The sequence below is a fragment of the Pelobates fuscus genome, chromosome 2 (assembly GCF_036172605.1).
Source record: "Pelobates fuscus isolate aPelFus1 chromosome 2, aPelFus1.pri, whole genome shotgun sequence".
In the NCBI taxonomy this organism is placed as follows: domain Eukaryota; kingdom Metazoa; phylum Chordata; class Amphibia; order Anura; family Pelobatidae; genus Pelobates; species Pelobates fuscus.
Window position 1 is genome coordinate 79,256,562 of NC_086318.1, and position 25,703 is coordinate 79,282,264.

Genomic DNA, 25,703 nt, shown 5'->3' on the forward strand with positions numbered 1-25,703 from the left:
ATATGGAGGTATATTACCCCTAACCAAGGGGGTGGCGGGCGTGGGGGGGGGAGGGGGGAGAGCGTTAGTGTGTTGGTACATGTCTCAGGCCTAGGGCCTTGTCTCATCCTGTACTTTTCAGGGCAGGAATGATATACATAAACTTGAAACTTAGGATTAAAAAAAAAAAAAAAAACAGGCAAGAAACTCAGAACGATTAGTCCCATAGTCCATCGGCCTTTGTGCTGGTTAAAGCAGTGTGTGGGAGGGTGAAGAAGTGCCCAGTTCCCAACAATGTCGTCCCCGTAACGTGGGTCCCTGTGATCACTCTGGCTTCCGTTGTCAAGTTAGTGGGTTCGGCGGTGCCTCGTGGGATGAACGGCATGCTGGTGGCTGGGTCCCCTATCTCATGCTGTGACTTTCAGGAATGCTGGTGCCTCTTCGCCCGTAGTTACCGTGTGAGTGAGTTCACTATTTTCTTTTTAATTAAAGATTATTTTTTTGCGTTTTTGTACAAATTGTATTAAATGTCTAAATTAATACAATTGGGAAAAATTATATTCAACATTGTTGATTGCAAGATTATATTCGTTGGATTGTTAAATGCAATCATAAATACAGACTTAAATTGATATAAACAAAACTATTCATAAATCACCATAAAGTAAAGATTTAAGTGCTATGCTGCTATAGACATCAAAACTACTTTAGCTTAAAGGGACACTGTAGTCACCAAAACAACTTTACCCTAATGAAGCTGTTTTGGTGTATTTTAATCACATACAGGAGGCTATTAGCAGTGCAGGAGACAGGAAATTCTAAATTAAACAGACTGTGCAAGAAATATGTGTGAATATTAGATCTTACTTTACATTAAGTGATTAGAAAGGCTGTGTAAGTCACATGCAGGGAGCTGTGCCTAGTGCTGCAAATACAAAGTGATTTAACGCCTAAATGTCAGGGAACTCAGCAGTGTGACTGCAGGGGCTTGATCTATACACCAACACTGCTTCATTAGAGGTAAAGTTGTTTTGGTGACTATAGTGTTCCTTTAATTTGAAAGCTATGGAAGAATTAGGATTAGCTAATATATCTTTGCCATTTCCTTTCTCTGTAGACATCACTACAGAAGAAGCACATTCTGAGGACCTGCTGCAAACAAAGGACATTTATTTTTTTAAATACATGATATCAGTTCAATCTAAATCAGAGTTCCCTGTTAAATTTAGTTTATTCTAGGCCAGTGGTTTTCATATCAGTCTTTGATGTCTGCAAATAACAGAGGATTTATAGTTTGCACAACTGTCCCATTGAGATATAGGTAAAACTAGAATGGATGTCAGGTCATGGAGGCTAGTTTCGAGAAGGGCTGCTTTAAATTAGATTAAAACAGATAAAGGGCTTAAAATGTAATGGTTATTTTTTCTAATAGAAATATCTCCTGGCAATTGTGCCTGTGTAATGTCGTACTATGTTGTCTGCGTTCTAGTCATCATCATCATCATCTCTTCTTTTTGAGGTTCCGCAAATGAACCCAAACACTCCGGCTACTATTTGAAAGATCCCTACAAGAGCCTCTAACAAGCCAATGATGGCCAGTGCCACAAACACAACAATGTGGATGATCTTCTGTGTATTCTCATCTATTTCAAGATCCAGCAATCTCTCTCTCATGATTCCATTGCTCAAGTCATCAGGGTTATTAGTCTCAAGACAGGTGGTGTTCTGGAACCAAGACAGGTCAAACCTGATATTTTCAAAGGAGCTGATGGAAACAAAAAGTGTAAAGAACAGGGATTTTGGTATATAATTAGGGATACATACTGTTTTGTTTGCCATAATGCTCTGTTTTTTTTTTATAAACGAACATCTATATCAGTGGTAGGTAACCTTCGGCACTCCAGATGTGGACTACATCTTCCATAATACTCTTATAGCCATAATGCTGGCAAAGCATCAGGGGAGATGTAGTCCAGAACATCTGGAGTGCTGAAGGTCAGCCTACCCCTGGTCCATATCCATGTTTATCTAATCCTTGCCCCTCCTCTCAGGGTTACATAGTTACATAGCTGAAAAGAGACTTGCGTCCGGATGTAGCTCACCTCACCTCAAGTTTTACATATATGATATGACACACGGACATTTTGCTTGTGGCATGTTTATTTCTCTGTTTATGGCCTAAACCGGATGGGCCGCTATATTGGGGGAGGCGAGCTACATCCAGTCCGGACCATATATGTGCAGGGCTTAGCTCATTGGCTGAGAACGTGCTCTAATGGCTACGGTGCTTGGAATGTTCCTATAACCTTTACATCTTTAATCCTCCCAGAGATGTTACAGTTAATACTGTTACTCTCTATGCTAATGCCATTAAGCCATCAATGAGCCAGAGATATTATTACAACATTCACGCATTAGGGATTCATTCACTAAGCCGAGAATTGACTAGTAATTAGAAATTTAGGCCAAAATAACTAACCTAACCCAATAGCTGCATTGTGAATTCAGCAACTAAAATAAAGTTAAAATTTTGGCCCAAAATATAGTAATGTGTTAAATATTCTCAAATCTTATTGTAAAGCGCTGCGGAATAAGCTGGCGCTATATAAATACCAGTAATAATAATAATTCCCAGTTTAGTGAATAAAGCACACAGTATTTTATTACACCTCTTTTGTACACAGTGAGGTTGCACTAGGATTTAGAAACCTAAATCAGACAGAATATTGCACATCAGATTTCCCCAGAGTTTGATGCTGCAGCAAACTGCTGGGCGCCCAAATGTACCTGAAGTTGCCCAATGTGTAATCGCAGTTGTTCACGTCATGGGTTCCCGTGTCACAGATGAGAGGACCTCGGTCAATGGCGAAAAGGGAGATGATGGTGCAGTATGCTGCCCCGAGAATAACTAGAAGACTCAATACGGCGGAGGTTAGCATCTGGTAAAAGAGAGGATAACTTAACACCAACTTGCTGATTTTTACCTCTAGTAAACTGTTAAAACTAAACGTGCACATGGGCTGAACATGGCCGACTCACTTTTCCCCATTCCGCACGTCTGTCATTATTCAGTGATGAGCTGTGATGAACTAAAAAAAACTTAAACAGTATTGCAGAATAATTGTTTTCACCCAATCAGCTATTTTGGTCTGAATTGGATGTTTTTTTGTTTTTTTTTTACAAACGGCAGCTCTTTATCAGGTTTTTCAACTTTTTGGTTCTCCATAACTAGCTCACTGTTTAGTTAAAGGGACACTGTCATAATTTATTAGAACTTTCGAAGAAATCACTTGCTTATGCTCCACATTTCCCCTTTCTGATGGACTTCTTCACGCTACTTCAGTGGTTGTCTGTTATCTGATCCTATATTCACAATTTTTCAACAATCTGTCAATTTTCAAAATTGACTGACAGAAAATGCTGCAGTCAGAAAGAGCACATGTTCCTGAAAAGAAATGGACTGTTGCAAAATAGTGAGCATGACAGAGTGTTTAAAGAGATGGCTGCCAGGGAGCCACAAGAACCAGGGCTGACCCACTATGCCTGGCAAATGTTGGTGTGTGAATAGTGTGTTTTAAGAAAACACCCTAGAATATTAATTCTGACACTTTAACCACACATTTTAACGTGGGTTTGGATGGCTAAAGAAACAATCCAAACACCTTAAGCACTTCAGTTTGCTGGAGTGGTTTATGTGTGAATAGTGCGCCTCTTTTTTCATTTCACAAAATGAGGTGGCGGATTGCTCAGAACACCCCTACTTTGCAAAGACTTCTCATTGAACTGCGTTGGGAAGTCTGTGATTGGACAGCCACAGAATTTCAGGGTTGGGGAAGAATCAAGCTTGCAAAGGCGTCAGACAAGAGAGCTGCAGCGTTTGCAAGTTGTTTTTTGTATATCTTCTTGATAGTGGTTATTTTTATCTGGGCAGTGGACTGTTATTTTAAGAGCTGGATAATATTTTTTAGGTCTTGTTTACTGGGTGAAGCTTTATTTTATTTAGAAAAATAATAGGATGTTCTTCAGACGCACTTTTGCATTACAGAGGCCGGAAGTGTCCACTTAATGAATGCCGGCCTCTATTTTACAAATGTGTGTATGGCAAGGTACTCTTCAAGCAAATAATAAATCTCTCCCCATTTGTGATTAATATGCATATCCTGTTATGATATTGCGTTATATTCCTGTTAGATAATCAGTGCCTCCTGTCAGTGCTAATCATTAACCTAGAGATAAAACAAAAAGACCTGCCCCACATATAGCTGGTAGACAAACTGAGAATGTTCTGTACTCCCAGACTCCCCCAATAACTCTAAAGGCTTTGTGCGCTCTGATAATATATTAATAAAGGGGTTTATTCACTAAATCAGAAATCACGTGGACTTTTCAAAATAATATCTATCAAGATAGCTGTTTAGATTTTTTTTTCCAGTTTAGCTGTTCAGACTAATGTTTTCGTTACTGCAGTCAGTTTGCCGCAATTCCTATTTTTGTGGATAAATCCTATAGATTGAAAGCTCATCAGAATAACACATATGTTCCATTTACCATTCAGTGTCACAGCCTAGCAGTATTCTTTGTAATAATAATAATTTCCTTCCTATCTTTCCTCTTACTCACAACTCAAAATGCCAAATCCAAACCAGCTGCAGAGCACACATCAGGTAGAACTCTTGTCGTAGATGAATTTGGACTCTTGTGGGCCGCCTCTTCATTACAGAAGGAAGCAGGGAGCCACATGTGCATATATATATATATATATTAATATAGCGGTAATCGTTATATATATGCACATTTGGGGTGTAGGGACCAGAATACATACCGCTGTACTGGCTGTACTCACCTGATGGCAGCTCTGCTTACTCTTAACTGATATGGATGGAGAGATGGATGGTGTGATTTCTTAGGGCAGTGATATACAATATGACAAGCATTCTTGCCAGTGTTGGTGGCAGTTCTAGTCCAGCAGCAGTTACAGCTTTAAAGGGACACTATAGTCACCTGAACAACTTTAGCTTAATGAAGCAGTTTTGGTGTATAGAACATGCCCCTGCAGCCTCACTGCTCAATCCTCTGCCATTTAGGAGTTAAATCCCTTTGTTTATGAACCCTAGTCATACCTCCCTGCATGTGACTTGCACAGCCTTCCATAAACACTTCCTGTAAAGAGAGCCCTATTTAGGCTTTCTTTATTGCAAGTTCTGTTTAATTAAGATTTTCTTATCCCCTGCTATGCTAATAGCTTGCTAGACCCTGCAAGAGCCTCCTGTATGTGATTAAAGTTCAATTTAGAGATTGAGATACAATTATTTAAGGTAAATTGCATCTGTTTGAAAGTGAAACCAGTTTTTTTTTTCCAAGCAGGCTCTGCCAATCATAGCCAGGGGAGGTGTGGCTAGGGCTGCATAAACAGAAACAAAGTGATTTAACGCCTAAATGACAGTGAATTGAGCAGTGAAATTGCAGGGGAATGATCTATACACTAAAACTGCTTTATTTAGCTGAAGTAATTTAGGTGACTATAGTGTTCCTTTAATTCAGATGCTGCCGTTATTTAAAGTGGCTCTATTATTCACCCCACCCCAAAAAAATGAGTATTTCATAAATACAAAATCTTTAATTAATGCTCATAAAGACTGTGTTGAATTCTCACTGAAATTCTAACCCATTCAAAATATATCATAAAAAAGATATGATATATAAATATATATAGGGACTACTTTGGTTTGCAAGAGGTTTGGCTACCTGTTGTCGAGCCTAGCTATGATGAACAGGTTCAGACAAGTAAAAACTACCGTGCTCTGCAACCATGCAAACGGAGAAGTCACCATCTGCGTTCTTAGGAAAACATGTGAAGACTGCAGATGGTGACAGAGACACTTTAAACTTCTCTCCCTATAGCGGTATGGAGGCAGAGATCGCAGATAGACAGAATATCATTATTTCAGATCCTCTCCCACGATATTATTTATTATCGGCACAGGGCTGAATTAAGATCGAGCCTGGTCCCTGGGAGGGTAACATATATTATGCTCTGGTTCTTTTCTGAGATTATGGACTCCTTTTGCCTCACCGTGTCAGTAACTGTGCATTACAGAGATAATGCACAGAGGACAGCCACCACGTGAAGTTTGAGGATTTAAAAGTACGATCTGCCCAGAAAAATAAGCAAGCCATCAAACAGATCTCACAGGAGACATACACGATGTACATACAGAGACAGAGACAGAAGATGGTATACATACCCCACACCTGGAATTACAGCTTCCTTTCCTCCTTGCGGCCAATGACATGGCCACACCTGGCAGAACCTGCACCAATCACAAAGAAGATCCATTACTGCTAATTTTCCTGTAAAAAATATACCTTTCTAATACTAACCTTATTCTTTAGACTCCTACGATATAACTTTATTACAAGGAAGAAAAGTTATACCAAAGTATATCTTTTTAGCATCTGTTATTTTAAAATGCAATTATTCATATAAGATCAAGGGCAGGATGTGGTGTTGGACATTTGACAGCCAGCTTGCTGGCTACTTATGATGAAAGTTGGAGTTCCAAAAGGGAATACACTGTCGGATAAACTTGATTTTTATTTTCATGAAGCTGAATTAGAGTAGCGTACACTAATACAATATGTTACGTTTTAGGCAATTGCTAGCTATGCATTGTCTCTATTTATTATTATAATCGGCATCTATATAACGCCAACTTATTCCACAACGCTTTACAAGATTATATAGGAGGAAATGTAACAATAAATGAGACAATTACTAAATGTTACTGGAACAATAGGTCAATGAGGACTTTGCTAAAAACTTACAATCTAGAGGAGGTGGGGCATAGAACCACAATTGGAAGGGCAGCATGGGGCATAGCAACCAGACAACAAAGTGGGAAAATAGCAGAAATTGAACGGAGCGTGAAAGATTGGCTTTGTTAAATAAAAGTTACTCTGGGAGGCCATTGGCTACTCTGAGGGACTGCTTAAATGATTAAAGACTAGGGGAGAGTCTGATGGAAGTAGGCAGGCTGTTCCAAAAGAAGGGAGCAGCCCGCGGGAAATCTAGCAAGCCAAAGTTAGCACTAAGGGTACGAGCAGCGAACAGGAGAAGGTCGCCAGCAGAGCGGAGCAACCGAGAAGGGACATTCCAACGAATTAGTGAAGAAATGTAGTGTGGGGGAGATTGGGGGTAGAGTTCTTTAGAGGTCTATAAGTAAAAGTTAGCATTATGAATTGAATCCTACAGGAAGACAATGTAAGGATTAACAGAGAGGTGAGGTGTCAGAGGAGCGATGGAACAGTAAGTTCAGCCTGGCAGCAGCATTCATTATGTTCTGTATCGAGAAAGTATGGTTTCTGAGGAGACCAATAAGGAGAGAAGTACAGTAATCAACATAACGTATGTCCTATTCAGACACTAAGGACTCCCTGTGCCTCACTGTGTCAGCAAAACTGTGCATCACAGATATAATGCACAGAGGACAGACTCCCTGTGCCTCGCTCGCTGTGTCAAGCTTTGTTGTAGAATCTTGCGAATGTGGCAATGTTTTTAAGGTGGAATTGGCATGATTCAGGCAACATATTGAATGTGAGGCATAAAAGTGAGGCCAGAACCAAGATAACAAAAGCATGCAAAGACGGCTGCATCAACTTGTAGGGATTAGTAGTACGAGGAGGGAAGATTAAGTTTTAGAGAGATTGAGTTTTAGAAAGTAGGAGGACTTCCAATCAATGGTGGAAGAGAGGAAAACAGTGACACGTTCTAGGACAGCAGAGATACATCTGGGTGTCATTAGCATACGTTGGTAGTGGAATTCCAAGGAATTCATTTGTTTGCCACAAGAGGCAGTGTGGCAAACCTAGCCACTTCTGGACTGTTCATGTCAAAAGGTTGTCTGCATTCTATGCTGTACTCTGTATATAACTTTGCTTGTCTTCTGTGGCCATTGGGATTCGTGTGTTAGCAGCCGTAAGCAGCTAGCATCCAGATACTTCATTTCACGAACAACGAATATCCGGGCTGTTTGTGAAACGAAAACGGACCCCCCTGATAGCCCACCCATTAAGGGACGTGTGGCGCTTGTTAACCGATTGGTAATTAAAGGCTTTCCTAGGTGGCCGCCGTTCGACTACCGACCATGCGGTGGTCGGCCATCTTGGATCCTTTGTCTCTTCAGCGGTGTTTGGTTGTCGAGTGCCTGGAACTGAAAACGGCTACTCGATGACATGAACACCGCTGGACTTCCAGAGCGTTCGGGAGTTCCGCTCGCACCGCATTGTGTTCCCCATCGGTGTTCGGTAGTTTCAAACCGAACTCTATGGTTAAGTGTATTTCGTGCGGCGTTCGGTTGGTTTAGCTGGGATCTGAGCGGTATTCTCACTAAATGTACCCGCAGACCCCAGCTATCTACCGAACGACTGTTTGTGTAAAAGAGATGAATATTGTACAAATTACAGATTTTTATGTGAATTGTCGGTTTTGCTGCACGAGGGGATAATCCACTTAACCGTCCATTTTAGTGGGAGTATCCCTCTCGTGCAGCAATGCCTGCTGGGAGAAATGCAATGTCTGATGGGAGAAATCCCCTGAAATATCTGTAAGGAAGCCCCTTGCATGGGGAACTGTATAAATATGGAAGCCTGTGAATAAAGCCAGTTAGTTGACTCCCATACTGTGTTTCATCCGGTTATTGGGAGGATTTGGGACATTGCATTACTTTTCAGCACTGACTGTGGATTTACCTGTGAAACCAGCAAAGATCGTGGATTATAATACTGCCCTCCGCTACAGGCAGTGTAAGGAGAAAACAAAGAGGAACGAGAACAGAGCCTTGGGAGACTCTAACCAAAACAGGGTGAGGGACGGAGGTGTTATTAGAAAAGGGGACACTGAATCAGTTGTGTATTTTAGTTTTGAGTTACCCTAGGCATTATTAAACTTGTGAAACCACCTAATGTAAACTTGCCTCTCAAGGTTGCCCTTCTTCCTGTTGAAGACAAACACACACTTTGACTGGTAGACACACCCTCACTGATACACAGGCACTGACATACACTCAATGACAGACACACTGTAATTGGCACCATAGGCGTGCGCACGGGGTGTGCCGGGTGTGCCTGGGCACACCCTAATCAAGCCTCAAAATTGAGGCTCCGCCACCTCCGTGCTGCACTGCCAACTTTTTTCCTCCCATCCGATCCTTCACTATGCGAGCGGTATTGCCGCATAGTGAAGGATGGACTTGCTCCTCCTCCAGACCTCCCCAGTTGCGTACGCGGCGCATTACGTGACGTCACGCGGAGGCGGAGTCACAGCAACGCTAGGGTGAGGTGAGGCCCGGCCGGGTCATAGCGCAGCAGCGTCTTCTCCAAAAATGGTACGTACAGTTTATTTCTCCTCCCTTCCTGAATCCTGCAGCATGCCTTATTATGGCATTTACAGTTTCAAATGTTTATTGTAATGAGAAATAAATGAAAGACTTTCATTTATTTCTTACTAACTACAATACACATTTGAAACTGTAAATGCCATAATAAGCCTATCTATCAATCGGTCATTACATCGATATAATGTTCATTGTATTATTGTCAAAAAGTAAAAAAAAAATGTTGTGTAAATTAATATAAATTCTAATAATGCCTTGGTACAATATATAAGTAGCCTAATATATTTAATGAATATAATGTATTTGGGGGGAAGGGTCATAATTGTGAACTGGCAGCATCCAACATTAGATGAGGGGATTATGTGGGTGCCTACCCTGACTGAAAGAGACACTATGCATCATAACCACTGTTGTGTGCTACAGTGGTTATGGTGCTATAAGTCCCTGGATGCAGTTCGCTGGTAATATGAAAAACTGCTTATGAACATTTTCACTATGGTCCTTTGGTCTAAGCTGATCTGATAAAGCAGAAGATGATTCATCTTATATGTCAAGAACCTTTCATCAAAATAAACATTATTGCACACAGGACATTTTACATTTCTAACCAGGAACAGAGAAAATCCATTTTTTGTTTATTTTTAAACTGCTACAAAGATTTTGATTGCTGACTGAGATATTACGGAAAGGATTTAAGTTCACCTAAATATTGCAGTGGATAAATTATTAGCATATCTTTAAAGAAACACTATAGTGTCAGGAACACAAACAGGTATTTCTGACAGTATAGGGTTAAACTAACTATTTAGGTTACCAGCCCTCTCTGTGTGTGTGTGTGTGTGTGTGTATATATATATATATATAAAGAAAATCCAGTGCTTGCACTCCTGTTAAGAGATAATCGGCCTGGTGCTGGTCAGCAATAAATATAAAATAAGTAGTGTAAAGATAGCACTCCAAGGACTTCAGAAATATAGTGAAAAAAACGTATCTTTATTCAGGCATCAGCCTAGGTGGATCAATGTTTCATCCTGACGAAAGTTCCATTAGTGAACTGAAACGTTGATTCCCCTAGGCTGATGCCTAAATAAAGATAAGTTTTTTTCACCATATTTCTGAAGTCCTTGGAGTGCTATCTTTACACTACTTATTTTATATTTATATATATATATATATATATATAATGCGCGGCGGGTGTTTGTGCTTTAGGGTGCACACTCTAATGCAATAGGCTGCGCACGCCTATGATTGGCACACACATTGTTTAGCCAACACACATTTTCACTGACAGACACACTTCATTGACAGGCTCACGCTATCCCATAAACATACACTGGCATACACTCAATGACAGACACACTCTGAAAGACACACACATTTACTAGCGTGCACGCTCACTCACAGACACACACACATTCACTGACACACACTTACAGACACACACATATACACACACACACTCACACTCGCAGATACACTCACATCCACTGGCAGATACACTCAGGGCCGGCGCGTCCATAAGGCGGCACAGGCGGCCGCCTTAGGGCGCCAGAGAAGGGGGGCGCAAAAATCCGAATCCCCTGCCTCTGGCTGGAGACTCGGATTTTTAATCTCACCTCTCTCCCTGCAGCCAGCACACAGGAGCCTGGCAGTGAAGTCAGCCGTCCTCCTCTGATGATGTCAGAAGGGGGCGGGACTTCTACTGCTCCCAGACTCCCCAGCGGTCCTGATTGCAGCTCCAGCCTCCAGTGCAGCCCATCCCATCCGACCACCAGGGGTAAGGTTCTCCCTCCTGGACCAAGGTAAGTCTCTGGGAGGGGGTGGGGGAAGAACTTGTAGCATTTTTTTTTTTTTTTTTTTTTTAAATCAAAACGTTTTTTTTTTCAGCCCCTTTCTTCAGCCCCTGCCCCCACCATACTCCCCCCTGTCCCCACCATACTCCCCCTGCCCCCCACCATACTCCCCCTGCCCCCACCATACCCCCCCCTGCCCCCACCATACTCCCCCTGCCCCCCACCATACTCCCCCTGCCCCCACCATACTATCCCTGCCCCCACCATACTATCCCTGCCCCCACTATACTATCCCTGCCCCCACTATACTGCCCCTGCCCCCACTATACTGCCCCCACTATACTGCCCCTGCCCCCACTATACTGCCCCTGCCCCCACTATACTGCTCACTCCCACTATACTGCCCCTGCCCCCACTATACTGCCCCTGCCCCCACTATACTGCCCCTGCCCCCACTATACTCCCCCTTCCCCCACTATACTCCCCCTGCCCCCACCATACTATCCCTGCCACCACCATACTATCCCTGCCCCCACCATACTATCCCTGCCCCCACCATACGGCCCCTGCCCCCACCATACGGCCCCTGCCCCCACTATACTATCCCTGCCCCCACCATACTATCCCTGCCCCCACTATACTATCCCTGCCCCCACTATACTATCCCTGCCCCCACTATACTGCCCCTGCCCCCACTATACTGCCCCCACTATACTGCCCCTGCCCCCACTATACTGCCCCTGCCCCCACTATACTGCTCACTCCCACTATACTGCCCCTGCCCCCACTATACTGCCCCTGCCCCCACTATACTGCCCCTGCCCCCACTATACTCCCCCTTCCCCCACTATACTCCCCCTGCCCCCACCATACTATCCCTGCCACCACCATACTATCCCTGCCCCCACCATACTATCCCTGCCCCCACCATACTATCCCTGCCCCCACCATACGGCCCCTGCCCCCACCATACGGCCCCTGCCCCCACTATTCTCCCCTGCCACCTCTATAGCCCCTGCCCCCACTATACTCCCCTGCCACCTCTATAGCCCCTGCCCCACCATACTACCCCTGACACCTCTATAGCCCCTGCCCCCTCTACAGCCCCTACCCCTCCAAACTGCCCCACCATACTACCCCTGCCCCCTTTACAGCCCCTCTATAGCCCCTGCCCCACCATAGTGCCTCTGCCCCCTCTACTGCCCCATGTGCCCCTCTACAGCACTTCTATTTCCCTCTATAGACCATGCCCCCACTATACTCCCCCTGCCCCCAATATACCCCCCCTGCCCCCAATATACCCCCCCCTGCCCCCACTATACTCCCCCTGCCCCCACTATACTCCCCCTGCCCCACCATACTCCCCCCTGCCCCCAATATACTCCCCCTGCCCCCAATATACCCCCCCTGCCCCCACTATACTCCCCCTGCCCCCACTATACTCCCCCTGCCCCCACTATACTCCCCCTGCCCCACCATACTCCCCCCTGCCCCACCATACTCCCCCCTGCCCCACCATACTCCCCCCTGCCCCACCATACTCCCCCTGCCCCACCATACTCCCCCTGCCCCACCATACTCCCCCTGCCCCACCATACTCCCCCCTGCCCCACCATACTCCCCCCTGCCCCCACCATACTCCCCCCTGCCCCCACCATACTCCCCCCTGCCCCCACCATACTCCCCCCTGCCCCCACCATACTACCCCTGCCCCCACCATACTACCCCTGCCACCTCTATAGCCCCTGCCCCATCATACTACCCCTGCCCCCTTTACAGCCCCTCAATAGCCCCTGCCCCCTCTACAGCCCATGCCCCCCTCTACAGCCCTTGTCCCCACTATACTGCCCATGCCCCCCTATTGCTTTTGTGCCCCCCTATTTATCCCCTGTGCCGCCTCCTATTTCCCTCTACAGCCCCTGCCCCCTGCCTCTGCCCCCTTTCACACGCCTCTACTGCCCCTGTCTCCCCCCTCTACTTCCTCTACCCGCCTCAACAGCCCCTGTCCCCCCCTTTACTTCCCATTTACCCCCTACCATACTGTCCCTGTGACACCACTTTATTGCCTCAGTGTCCCTCGTTACAGCCTGTGCCCACACCATACTGCCCCTGTGTCCCCCCTCTACTGCCCATTTCCAACCACATTGCCCCTTTGCTCCCACCACAGCCCCTATACTCCCTTCTACAGCCTCTAACTCCCTTACTTCACATCCCTTCCACTCCCCTTTACCCCATAGCTCCAGTACAGCCCCTATTCCCCCACTACAGCCCCTCTCCCCCAAATTGCTGCCCATATCCCCCACACTACAGCCCCTGTTCCCACTTGCAGCCATCAACCTACTTCAGTCCCTAACCCCCTACTACAGCCCCAATTCCCCACTACATTTCCTAAGCCCCCAATTACAGCCCCTAACTCTCAACTACAGCCCCTGTCCCCCTACTACAGCCCTTAACTCCTTAATTAGAGCCCCTATTACCCCACTAAAACTCACTACCACCTCCCCCCCCCCCCCCCCCCCCACCCACCCAAGATTAGGTTCTGGATCTGCCCCTGCTCTGTATACCTGTCTGCATGTCTCTATATGACTGTGTCCGTGTGTTTCTGAATGTCCCTGTATGCCTTGTTCTGTATATCTTTGTGTGACTGTCTGTGTATATATGTCTCTGTATGCATTGTTCGTTATGTCTCTGTATGCCTGCATCTTCATGTCTCTGTATGTCTGTGTTTGTATAACTGTGTTTTTATATGCCAGTGTCTGCATGTCTGTGTGTCTGTGTACCTGTATGTGTTGATTGTATGACTGTGTGCCTGTATGGCTGTGTTTGTTTGATTGTGTGCCTGCATATTTCTGTGACTATGTGCCTGTATGTGTGTGTGTAGCTATATATCTATGTCTATATGGCTTGGGAGGGAAAAGTTACACAAAGGAGCCTGAGGGGAAGAGGGACACACAAAAAACAGGCTGAGGGGAGAGACCCACAGAAAAGGGCTGTGGGAAAGAAAGACGCACAAAGGGGCTGGGGGGGGGGAAGGAGATACACATGGGGGTTGTAAGAGACATACAAGGGGGTGTAAGACACACTAAATGGGGGGTACAATACACTACATGGGGATTTCAAAAGGCTGGATATGAGACACTGCTAAAGATACATCTTATTTGTGTGTGGGGGGGGCGGCAAAATTAATCTTCGCCTGTGTAGCCAAAAATCCTTGCACCGGCCCTGGATACACTGATATTGACACATTCACACATACATGTTCCAAAGTGCACCAGGAACAAAGAAGCCTTAACCCGGGCGAAACGCATTAAGTAGAGTGAGAGACTGGAAGCTGGATTTTTATATATAGATTTTATATTTTTTTATGAAATAAAGTTGCAGTTTTTTTTTCCTACTCCTCTTTTTGTTCCTGGTGCACTTTGGATCCTGCTTATATCCCTTGGTGGGGATTATACCACCACAAGCTTTCATCACCAGAGCAAGTTATTGCTCTGGAAATCGTAAGTAGGATACTTACCTTTCTATTTACCATTATTTTATAGTACATACTATACCATTGGATTTTATCTGTGCTCTTGTTTTTATACATATACACGGCTGTGGAGCTTTGGATATTACATCCCACCATTATCCTTATATCCCAAGACGGGGATTATACTGTCCAGGTGCTATATGGCAGAGCTCTCAGTAGCTCTGCAGAGTGTGAGTTAGCCTTTTTACTCATTCTCCTTTTATTGTATATATACGCCATTTAACTGACATATTGCACTATTATCGTTTTATATTTTATTCTTCTAAGGTTTATATATACCACCATATTATTGGAATATCCTGTATGTATGTATATACCATTTCCATATTTTAATCACTTTCAATTCTTCTGTGGCGTGGTTTACCACTCTGTTTTTGCAATGTCTAAATAATGTCTTAATGTGAATATAATGTCCATGTACCGCAAGTAGTTTTCAACAGATACAATCAGGCAACTGTGAATGTATGATGTAGGACAGGCTGTTATTGTAGACTGCACATAAGCACTACAGTGGGCCCTGAGTCCACTCTCCCTCCTCACTCCCTCCCTGGAGCTTGGAGGTTCCCAGGGAAAAGGTGGTGGTACTGCGCTTTTACTGATGCTCTTCCTGGTACAAAGGGATGGAATGTTGTCCCAGTAGAGAAATGTGTTTCTTTGTTAGGTGACTTTAAAAAAACTTTTAAAGATATAATTGTGAAACTTCTGTTTTATGCATGATATCTCACTATATAAAAAGTGCAATGTCTTCAAAACCACATGTACATCTGTGAATGAAAAATGTTGGCACCAGCTATTGCGGCAGTGCTACTGTTATGTTTAACATTTGCACAACTAAAATAAAGAATTACAAAAAAAAACAAAAAAACCTTTAAAGGAATACAGTATAACATTTTAGAAGAAATTATAAATTTAAATATGGTACATTGTTTACTTAAATAAAGTGCGAAATCAGCATTATGTATCTAAAACTATTAAAGGGAAATGACTAGCAATTTATGAATAAAATGTGTAAGTATAGCACAGCATTTAACAAGCTAAGTGGGAACTCTCTAAATCTCATATTACAGATTTTTACTTTTTAACATACATACAATACAAGTCAAATTTTGCTACTGGGGAACTTCAGGCAGCCTGCTATTTCTTTGTATGCAAAACTACTTAACCCCTTAAGGACCAAACTTCTGGAATAAAAGGGAATCATGACGTGTCACACACGTCATGTGTCCTTAAGGGGTTAAAGCACACTAAAAAAAAAACATAACCACTGCAGAACATTGTAGTGGTTATTGTGCCAGAAGTGCTCTGCTGCCTTCCGAAGGTAAGTAGTAAAACCACTTGCGAATAGTTTGACAACTTACCTGGCAGTTCAGGGCTTAGCTTATTGGCTGAGAATGTTTTCAGCCAATGAGCTGGTCCTGCACTGTAGGGCTTAGCTCGGTGGAGCTAAAGATAGCCCCTTGCTGGAGATTTCCGACTACACCGGAGCATGCGACCAGTGCTGGTTCGGTGGATCTGAGGTAAGTTGTAAAACCAGTTGCAAATGATTGGACTACTCCCTCTAGTAGGATGTCAGAGCAATCCTCACACCATAACCACTGCAGTGAGATGAGATCAATATTAGCCCAACACTTAATACTTGTCCTCCAGTTGAAAAAATAATGGGGGAAGCACTCACAGACCCTTTCTACCAGAAGCTCTACACTGTACTGTAACGGTTGTTGTCCTTAGAGAGCCCCTTTAAGTGTAATACTGAGTCATACGTTTGTTTTGGCGAGGATAATTGTAATTGAGAAATTTATTTTACTTAAATGAACTAGTGAGAATTTGTAGTTACTCCATTATATTTATATCTAATGAGCTAAGCAAACTATCCTTGTCCACAATAATGCTTAAAGATAAAGTTTATCGTACTGTGACTACTTTTGCCCTCCTTGTAGCTGTGTTAGCAGTTCTGATCTCCCCAGCCTTCCTCATACACCTTATCTTAAGTAATTTTATAGAGGCCTAAATGTTAAATGGCTGTAAAATCACATTAATTAGGTGATTGTTTTTGTAAGACTGCAATATTGTATTGATTACTAGTTATAAATCAGAAATTATGTGAGACTAAGGCTTTAGTGTTACCCTATTTTAATGTTACCTGAGGGTAATAAATCTTTGAAAAAAATACAGTACATTTAAAAAGCTATTTGTTTTGCATATTTTAATATCTAGATCTGTACATCGATGGAATATACAAACTAGTATACTAGTGTACCAGTTGCTGCTGGTGATTTGACATCTACCACAGAGAGTCTGGTAAAATTAGATGATTGTGACAAAACGCTCTTTTCCTCGGACGTTTGCCACGAACTCCTGGAGGAGTGTGGAAGCTGGCCTCCTGCCCACCGACTATGGTCCAGGTCTGAGAAACCGTTCTGGAGTTACCCTGCCCAGCTGCCATTTGCAGCTTTCCTTCATTCGAATGGAACCGAACACTAGCTCCCTGGCGGCTGTTCGCATGAACCAAACCCATGAATGGTCCTCAGCAGTACATGGCCTTGTCTGCTATGGAACTAATTTCAGCACTACTGAGCCGCGAATGTTATAGAACTGTTTTCGGTTCCTGGTCTGGGGTTTGGAACTATTTTGCTACCCTTCAGGAGATTGCTTTTTGGAGGGAAGATGCCTGAGACTAAGGGGAACAAACACTACCTGAGAGCCAGGTGGAGCAACTCCCAAAAGTTGAACAGCGAAAGCACCATACACCCCGGAACTATTTTAGGCATAGGACCACGTGTGCGGCCGGTCAGAACTTTAACATGGTGGCGTTTCCCCTACACTGCATGGATCTGAGCGCTATTTGGAGAACTTGGGTGCTAAGATCAGGGCTATTTGGGGATGTGTGTTATGTGGGGTTATTGTATATTTTTATGATGTTTTGGGGTATTTTTTTATGTTTTTGTGTTTGCCTCTCTGTTCCTGGGAGATAATTAGCTTACTGGCCTTCAACGCAATTATCTCCCAGGCTCTTTGGGAGGGGCTTGCATTGTATTGTGTGGAGACCCCATGCTGGGGGTTGTGTATATAAGCAGGCAACTTGGCCATATTAAAGCAGTTCCTTTTCACCCTTCACTTAGTTTGCGCTAGCGTGTGGGTGGATCAGCTATACTGTCTGCAGGAGAGCTTAATCACTTTAAGCTGTACCCAGCACCCTGCTCCAGGGCGAGAAGTGACATTGAGACCCCAGCCAAGCTTCGGTGGCTAGGGGATGAAGCACTTCTGTGTCCCAGAGGAGAGCTAGGAAGCGAACTTGACGGAGGTACCTAGTCGGGGTGCCAGGTAGTCCGTCACAATGAGACTTTATTCTTTCTCAAAAATGTTCTTAATTTATTTATAGTCTCCCAATATCCCTTTAGGGTTTATGTAATAAACAATTCTGTACATTCATAGGGAATTAAAAAATCCAAACTGCACAGTCTCGGAGAACGCTCCCTGTGATAACCCTGATAATGCTGTCCTGGCGAACACGGTAATGGTTGTATCATTTGACTGACCATAAAGATCGAACAAAAATTCAAACTGCAAAATTGAGATTTCAGTAGCTGATTTGGAAAAAAATCTCTTACACAGTCTAGCTATTTATTTATAAAACAAATGTATGGATTTGAAGTCCATAAAATTAACGGACATAGTTATTGAATAAAGTTGGAAATTCAAATTGAATTAAAAGTGAATTTTAAGTTTAAGAGGAAAATAACTGAACTTGGAAAAAAAATCACCCAGTCCGCTATGTTTCCAGTTTCGGATACTGATTTTAAAATTTAAATTAATTTTCAATTCCCAACAATTCTCAGTTTACTAAATAACTCTGGACAGTTATTCACTAACGGCAAAAACATATGTGAGGAAAGCTGAACTTGATGAACGCAAGTCTCTTTTCAACTATGTAACTATGTAACGTGAGAATTGTCAGGATTAAAAGAATTAGTATGGAGTATTGGCCTCTGATTTAACTGTGATTAGATCATCATTTAATCAAGGCAATCTCAGTAGATGCAGAGGCTGAAGGAGAGAGTGAATTTCAAGTGAATTGGAAATTTAAGCCCATTTAGTCGAACTGAAACATTCTCCAGGTCAGCTGTGCTTCCAGTTCTGCTACTTTGGTCTTAAATATCAAATTCCCTTGGAATTCAATTTGAATTCCCGATAAATCTCACTTTAGTCAATAGCCTTGTTACCTTGTAAAACTTGCAAATAAATGTGATTTATTTAGGCAGGTCTGCTACATTCATAATAATACATACCTTTACACGATGAGCCAGATTAATAACATATATTTTTTATATGATTACTAATATAGACAGTGTCCTTTACTTTTTTATTTTACTTTTAGTTTCAATTGAAATATCAGCATATTTCACACATTTTTTTCCCTATCGTAGATTTACTTGCAAAAATGTCAGCTTGTTTTTATTGCTTTATATTTATTATATGTTTATGTGTTCGATAAGAAGGTTCTTGGCAGGCCATCGTGTTTAATAATTAACCAGCATGGATTTCTTTATCAAATGGTAGGACATGTGTGGATGTTCCTTTTAAACACATTCAGGGCTTTTAATCCATTCATGTTGAACTGAATGCCACAGTCAAAGTCAATATAATTTGCACTAAGTACCAGTCATTAATAAAACAGTAATAGATTTCAAGGCAACTATCCCATATAAATCCTACTCTGCTACAGGGCCGGACTGGGAACTAAAATCAGCCCTGGAAAAAAATTCTATACCAGCCCAATAATGCCAGCATAGTGTGCTGATATAGAGGGTGAAAAAAGAACTTGAAATTGAAAACTCTTACTCCAACGAAGGAACGCATATAGGGCTTCAGAAAAAACAAAAGAGCGCCTTTATTTTAAGTAGACGTATATTTGCATGTAATCAATGTTTCAGTACAACTACTTTGGCCTATTAAGGACATTTTAGTAATGGGACTGAAATGCTGAATGTCTGCAGTTGCACAACTAAAACAAAATGAAGTGATCTGGTTAATTTTGAAGTTCTATGGGTGCGCTCTTCACTTTGAATATGTTATTGTGCATGAGTATGCAACTAGCAACAAGACAGGGCCAATATGTGCTCACTACATATATATATATTAATGACATTTATGTGTGTATTATGCATATATAAATGTATATTACTATATGTGTAAATATTATAGGCATAATTATATGTTACTAATACACACATCAATATACATGCATATATATATATATGTGTGTGTATTACTGTCAGGATCACATCAATTTACGTCTATTACCTTTACCTCGTTTAGTGTATTTTATCTCCAATTGTCTCCTTTTTTTTCTCTTACAGCAACCCTTGTGCATCTTTTACTTCATCCCAGTCCCTGTGTGTTTCGTTTTACCCTTCTCCAGCCTCTGTATTTCTCTTTCCCCCAGTACCTTTTGTGTTGTTCTTAGCCCAAGCCACTTTGTCTCTTTCTCCCCTTCCAAATCTCATCTGTTTGTCTCTTTCTAACTCCAGATTCTGTGTGCCTCTTTCTCTTCTCCCAGCCACTCTCTGTCTCTTTTTCCCCAGCCCAGTGTTGCCTCCCACAAATCTTGTGTCACTTTGTTCCCCTTCCCTACTGTATGTCTCTTTGTCCCCCCAACAAACCTGTGTTTCTCTCTTCCCCATCTCCTCCCTGTGTCTCTCTCTTACCCCTGTCTCTTTGTACCCCCATCCCCTGTGTCTCTCTATTACCCCATCTGTCTCTGTGTCCCCCCTTCTCCTGTGTCTCTCTATTACCCCTCTCTTTGTGCCCCCAACCCCTATGTCTCTCTATTACCCCTCTGTCTCTTTGTCCCCCCTTCCCTGGTGTCTCTCTATTACCCCTCTTGTCCCCCCTCCCCAGCTTGGTGTCTTTCTATTACTCCTCAGTCTCTGTGTCCCCCCTTCCCCTGTTACCCCTCTATTTGTCTCCCCCCTTCCCCTCTATTTGTCTCCCCCCTTCCCCTCTATTTGTCTTCCCCCTTCCCCTCTATTTGTCTTCCCCCTTCCCCTCTATTTGTCCCACCTTCCCCTCTATTTGTCCCACCTTCCCCTCTATTTGTCCCCCTCCCCTCTATTTGTCCCTCCTTCCCCTCTATTTGTCCCCCCTTCCCCTCTATTTGTCCCCCCTTGCCCTCTATTTGTCTCCCCCCTTCCCCTCAATTTGCCCCCTCTTCCCCTCTATTTGTCTCCCCCTTCCACTCTATTTGCCCCCCCTTCCCCTCTAATTGTCCCCCCTTCCACTCTATTTCCCCCCTTCCCCTCTATTTGTTCCCCCCTTCCACTCTATTTGCCCCCTTCCCCTCTATTTGTCCCCCCCTTCCCCTCTATTTGCCCCCCCTTCCCCTCTATTTGCCCCTCTTTCCCCTCTATTTGTTCCCCCTTCCCCTCTATTTGTCTCCCCCCTTCCCCTCTATTTGTCTCCCCCCTTCCCCTCTATTTGTCCCCCCTCTTCCCCTCTATTTCCCCCTCTTCCCCTCTATTTGTCTCCCCCTTCCCCTCTATTTGTCTCCCCCCTTCCCCTCTATTTGTCTCCCCCCTTCCCCTCTATTTGTCCCCCCTTCCCCTCTATTTGCCCCCTCTTCCCCTCTATTTGTCTGCCCCTTCCCCTCTATTTGCCCCCTCTTCCCCTCTATTTGTCTCCCCCTTCCCCTCTATTTGTCTCCCCCTTCCCCTCTATTTGCCCCCCCGCCCTCTATTTGCCCCCCCTTCCCTCTATTTGTCCCACCTTCCCCTCTATTTGTCCCCCCTCCCCTCTATTTGTCCCACCTTCCCCTCTATTTGTCCCCCCTTCCCCTCTATTTGTCCCCCCTTCCCCTCTATTTGTTCCCCCCTTCTCCTCTATTTGTCCCTTCTGACCTTCTAACAGGAGGACTGAGGGAGGGGGTGGAGCTAACTACCATGCTCCCTCGCGGTTCCCCTAATTCCCTGCTCAGCCACATCATAGAGTAGTGATGTGGCTGAGCTGGGAATTATGGGAACCGCGAGGGAGCATGGTAGTTAGCTCCACCCCCTCCCTCAGTCCTCCTGTGCTGACAGCTATGCTGCTGTCAGTATCAGTGAGTGTGCTGCTGGACCGGTTAGGCGGCCGCCCGGCACACTCACTGATACTGACAGCAGCATAGCTGTCAGCACAGGAGATGGGGCCGCCAGCCGCAAGGTGAGTAATCACCTCAGAGTGTGCCACCGGATCGGCCACCCGGCGGCACCGACAATGCGGCCGGTGGCCGCGATTTTATTAAAATATAGGGAGCAGGGCTCCCTCTCTACATGCAGCCCCCCCCAGGTGCCACGGCCCACCAGGAAATTTCCCGGTATCCCGGTGGGCCACTCCGGCCCTGCTCTGCTAATTAAATTTTGTAAAATAAACAAAAAAAAAAAATGAATACAATTAAATATATGCCCATTAATTAATGTTTTAAATTTTATAATGCAGGGATGGTGATGTCGTTCATGCAATTATTCCAGGTAATGAAAGGTAAATAATGCACAGTGTGCCACCGTGTATTATGGGGGCACCTTATCATATATGTTCCTGTGTTTCCAAGGACAAGAGAGAGCTAGCGTTATTATTCTCTTTAGAATCTGCCTTCCACTAAATTCTACTTATATCGGGCAGCACCAAGACATATATGTCCCAGCGCTGGCCTAACATTAAACTTCTCTCCTTAACCCTTACACTACCAATAACACTTATCCTATACCTAACACATACACTACCCATAACCATTAAACTAACATTTAACCTCTACACTACCCTGATTCACTACTCCCTTCAGCAGCTTACCTTAATCCATCGCCGGGCTCCCTCGGCGCTGGTAACCTCTCCCCCCCCCTCCCCCCCCCCCCGCTGACTTCAGCTCCCGCACGCAATCTAACTGTCCATAGGAAAGCATTTCTCAATGCCTTCCTATGGACGTTCTGCAAGCTGGATGTAAATTTCACATCCAGCGTCGCAGAAGCGTCTCTAGCGGCTGTCAGGAAGACAGGCACTAGAGGTTGGATTAACCCTGCAAATTCAATGTAAACATAGCAGTTTCTCTGAAACTGCTATGTTACATGTGAAGGGTTAAAACATGAGGGACCTGGCACCCAGACCCCTTCATTGAGCTGAAGTGGTCTGGGTGACTATAGTGTCCCTTTAATACACTACTCTTAATCATTAAGGGGACACTGAAGGCACCCAGACCTCTTCATCTCATTGTAGTGTCTGGGTGCAGTGTCCCAGTCCCACTTAGTCCTGCAATGTAAATCATTGCTGTTTTCAAGAAACTGTAATGATTAAATTGCAGGACTATGACTGCCTCTAGTGACTGTTAATCAGACAGCCACTAGAGGCACTTCCTGCATGTTAGCCTAACTGATGCTGGACGTTCTCACGCTCTACATGATGACATCCAGCGTCGGTAAAATCCCAATAGGAAAGCTTTGCAGCAATACTTTCCTATGGAGAGGGCCTAATGTGCTTGCGGCACTCGCTGCGTGTTTTCATTAGCAGAGGCGTGAGGAACCAGAGGGCTCTATATTGTTAGGAATGCAGCTTTGTGTTCCTAACACTATAGAATCCCTGTAACTCCTTCAATACCTAATTACACTACTCCTAACACTTAACTCCTACACTACCTTAATATGCTACCCTTAACCCATAAGCCCTACACTACCATAACATTATTTAACCCTACTCACACTACCCCTAACCTTTACACAAACTCTAACTTTCATGTTAATTGTAACAATAGCCTTAATACTAACACCAACAATAACACACTAACCTACAAAGCCATACACTGTGTATTAGGGCTAAATAATCCCATCTAGGTCTCTTCAGTCTTTATGATTGTGATTTAGTGATTGTGATTTTATAGAATGTTTCCAGTAAGCCAGGAATGCATACTGCTTCCATAATACATGGTTCTCCATAATGTATATATATATATTTGTAATATAACACCTACAATGTAAATGAACAGTCACGTAAAAACTAGATATTTTGTCTTAACCATCATGTTTCTTCTCACCTGTTACTAGAATACAGCACAGTTTTGTACGCAATACAATTAAATACCTGACAACACAATATGGAAAAAAAACATTCTCTGGATTCAAATCTAAACCCTGCTGTCCATTTTTACATGTATGTACATGGTTAAATTGCCTTATAAATACTACCTATGATTTAGGAATCAAAGTAAGAATTGCTGCAGCCGTGAAAAATGTAAACAATAACGTCCATGTCTTACAATCCTCAGTGTGTGTTCGTTTATGTGCTAGTTGTGTCAGGTTGTGCATTTCAGGGTTTCGTAGAAGCTGTACAAATACAGATTGAAAGAGTTGCACAGACATAGGCACAGTCAGAACAGAGGATATGGACAAAAAATATGGACATGGGGAATATGCATGAAAAGGGGGAACAAACGTGCAAAGTAGAATAAGATGAATTCAATGAATGAATATGAAAAAAGTGCAAGATTGCGTCTCATGTTATACTAGGTCCCAAAATGTCAGTTATTGATCAGTACTTACTAACAAACCGCCTCCAACCATTCCGGGGAGCCACCACTCATAGCATGAGATGGGGCTATACAGAAGTCTCTGGTCCTCCACATAGTCGGCAATTAATGGCGTCAAGTTGAACGCTATGGCCAACATAGACAGTATTAATAGGAAGAATCCATTGCAAGACGTCCATCCTTCAATGCACGTCATGCTGAGAGAACCTTGCTTTGCGGTGTCTGCTGAAGACTGATACCATCTACCTCCTGTCTGTGCATGATAAACAATTAAGTTAACATTTAGCAAGGAAAAGGAAGTGTCTGGAAAATTAATTGGGATCACACAGGTCCAGAGTCCACGAGCTGCAGAAAACTAACCCTAATGCACATGACTGGGATTTTCTCCACTGATGTCACTGATCACAAGTTTTATTAAGCAATACATTTCTGGAACAAGAATGTACATAGAAAAGATTAAAAATAAAGTGTAAAATACTAGGCGCTTAGTAGTATATAAGATATATTGTGATCAGCAGCTTAAAAATACTCTATATGTACTACCCAGCAAACCCATGCAAACAAAAAATGCAAACAACATAACTCATTGTGGAGGTGAAATCCACCTTTGAACACACACGTGATGAGTGAGCACTAATAAATAAAGAAACACTTACCTGTTCGAATAATGGGGTAATCAAAACACACATAAAGGAAAAAATAATAATAACAAATAGTGTTATACTGTGGTAATCCAATAAGTGAAGATATAGTAGCAAGTAAAAATAGCCTTTTTAACCCCTTCAGGACCGGCCTGTTTTTGCGATGTTTGTACGTTAAGGACCAGAGCAGTTTTAACACTTTTGTGGTGTTTGTGTTTAGCTGTAATTTTCCGCTCTCTCATTTACGGTTCCCATACAAGTTATATACTGTTTTTTTCACGACAAGAAGGGCTTTCTTTACATACCAGTATATATATTATGTCATATATTGTATTTAAAAAAAATAATAAAATATGGTGAAAAATAAAAAAAAAACATGTTTTTGGACTTTTACTTGAAAAATCTTTTACTTATCTACAAAAGCTAATGAAAAAAACTGCTAAATAGATTCAAAATTTTGTCCCGAGTTTAAAAACACCCAGTGTTTACATGCTTTATTGCTTTTTTTTGCAAGTTATAGGCCTATAAATACAAGTAGGAAATTGCTGTTTCAATATATATATATTTTAAATGTATCAATAGTGACATTGTTACACCGTTATCTGTCATAAATCCCTGAAACACACCTAACATGTACATATTTTTTAAAGTAGACAACCCAGGGTATTCAAAATGGGGTATGTCCAGTTTTTTTTTAGTAGCCACCTAGTCACAAACACTGGCCAAAGTTAGCATTTATATTTGTTTGTGTGTTAAAAATGCAAAAAACGCTAACTTTGGCCGGTGTTTGTGACTAAGTGGCTACTAAAAAAAGCTGAACAT

At 43.1% G+C, this 25,703-nt stretch overlaps 1 protein-coding gene across 1 annotated transcript; it reads right to left on the bottom strand.

The window, feature by feature from the left end:
- Positions 1–781: 781 nt before the first annotated feature.
- Positions 782–24,546, bottom strand: TM4SF20 (transmembrane 4 L six family member 20). The gene is made up of 4 exons (XM_063440934.1): positions 24,254–24,546; positions 6,225–6,290; positions 2,767–2,918; positions 782–1,744 (listed from the first exon to the last, which is right to left on the bottom strand). Exons 1-4 carry the CDS (start codon positions 24,434–24,436, stop codon positions 1,465–1,467), a joined length of 681 nt encoding a protein of 226 aa, XP_063297004.1. The 5' UTR covers positions 24,437–24,546; the 3' UTR covers positions 782–1,464.
- Positions 24,547–25,703: the final 1,157 nt, after the last annotated feature.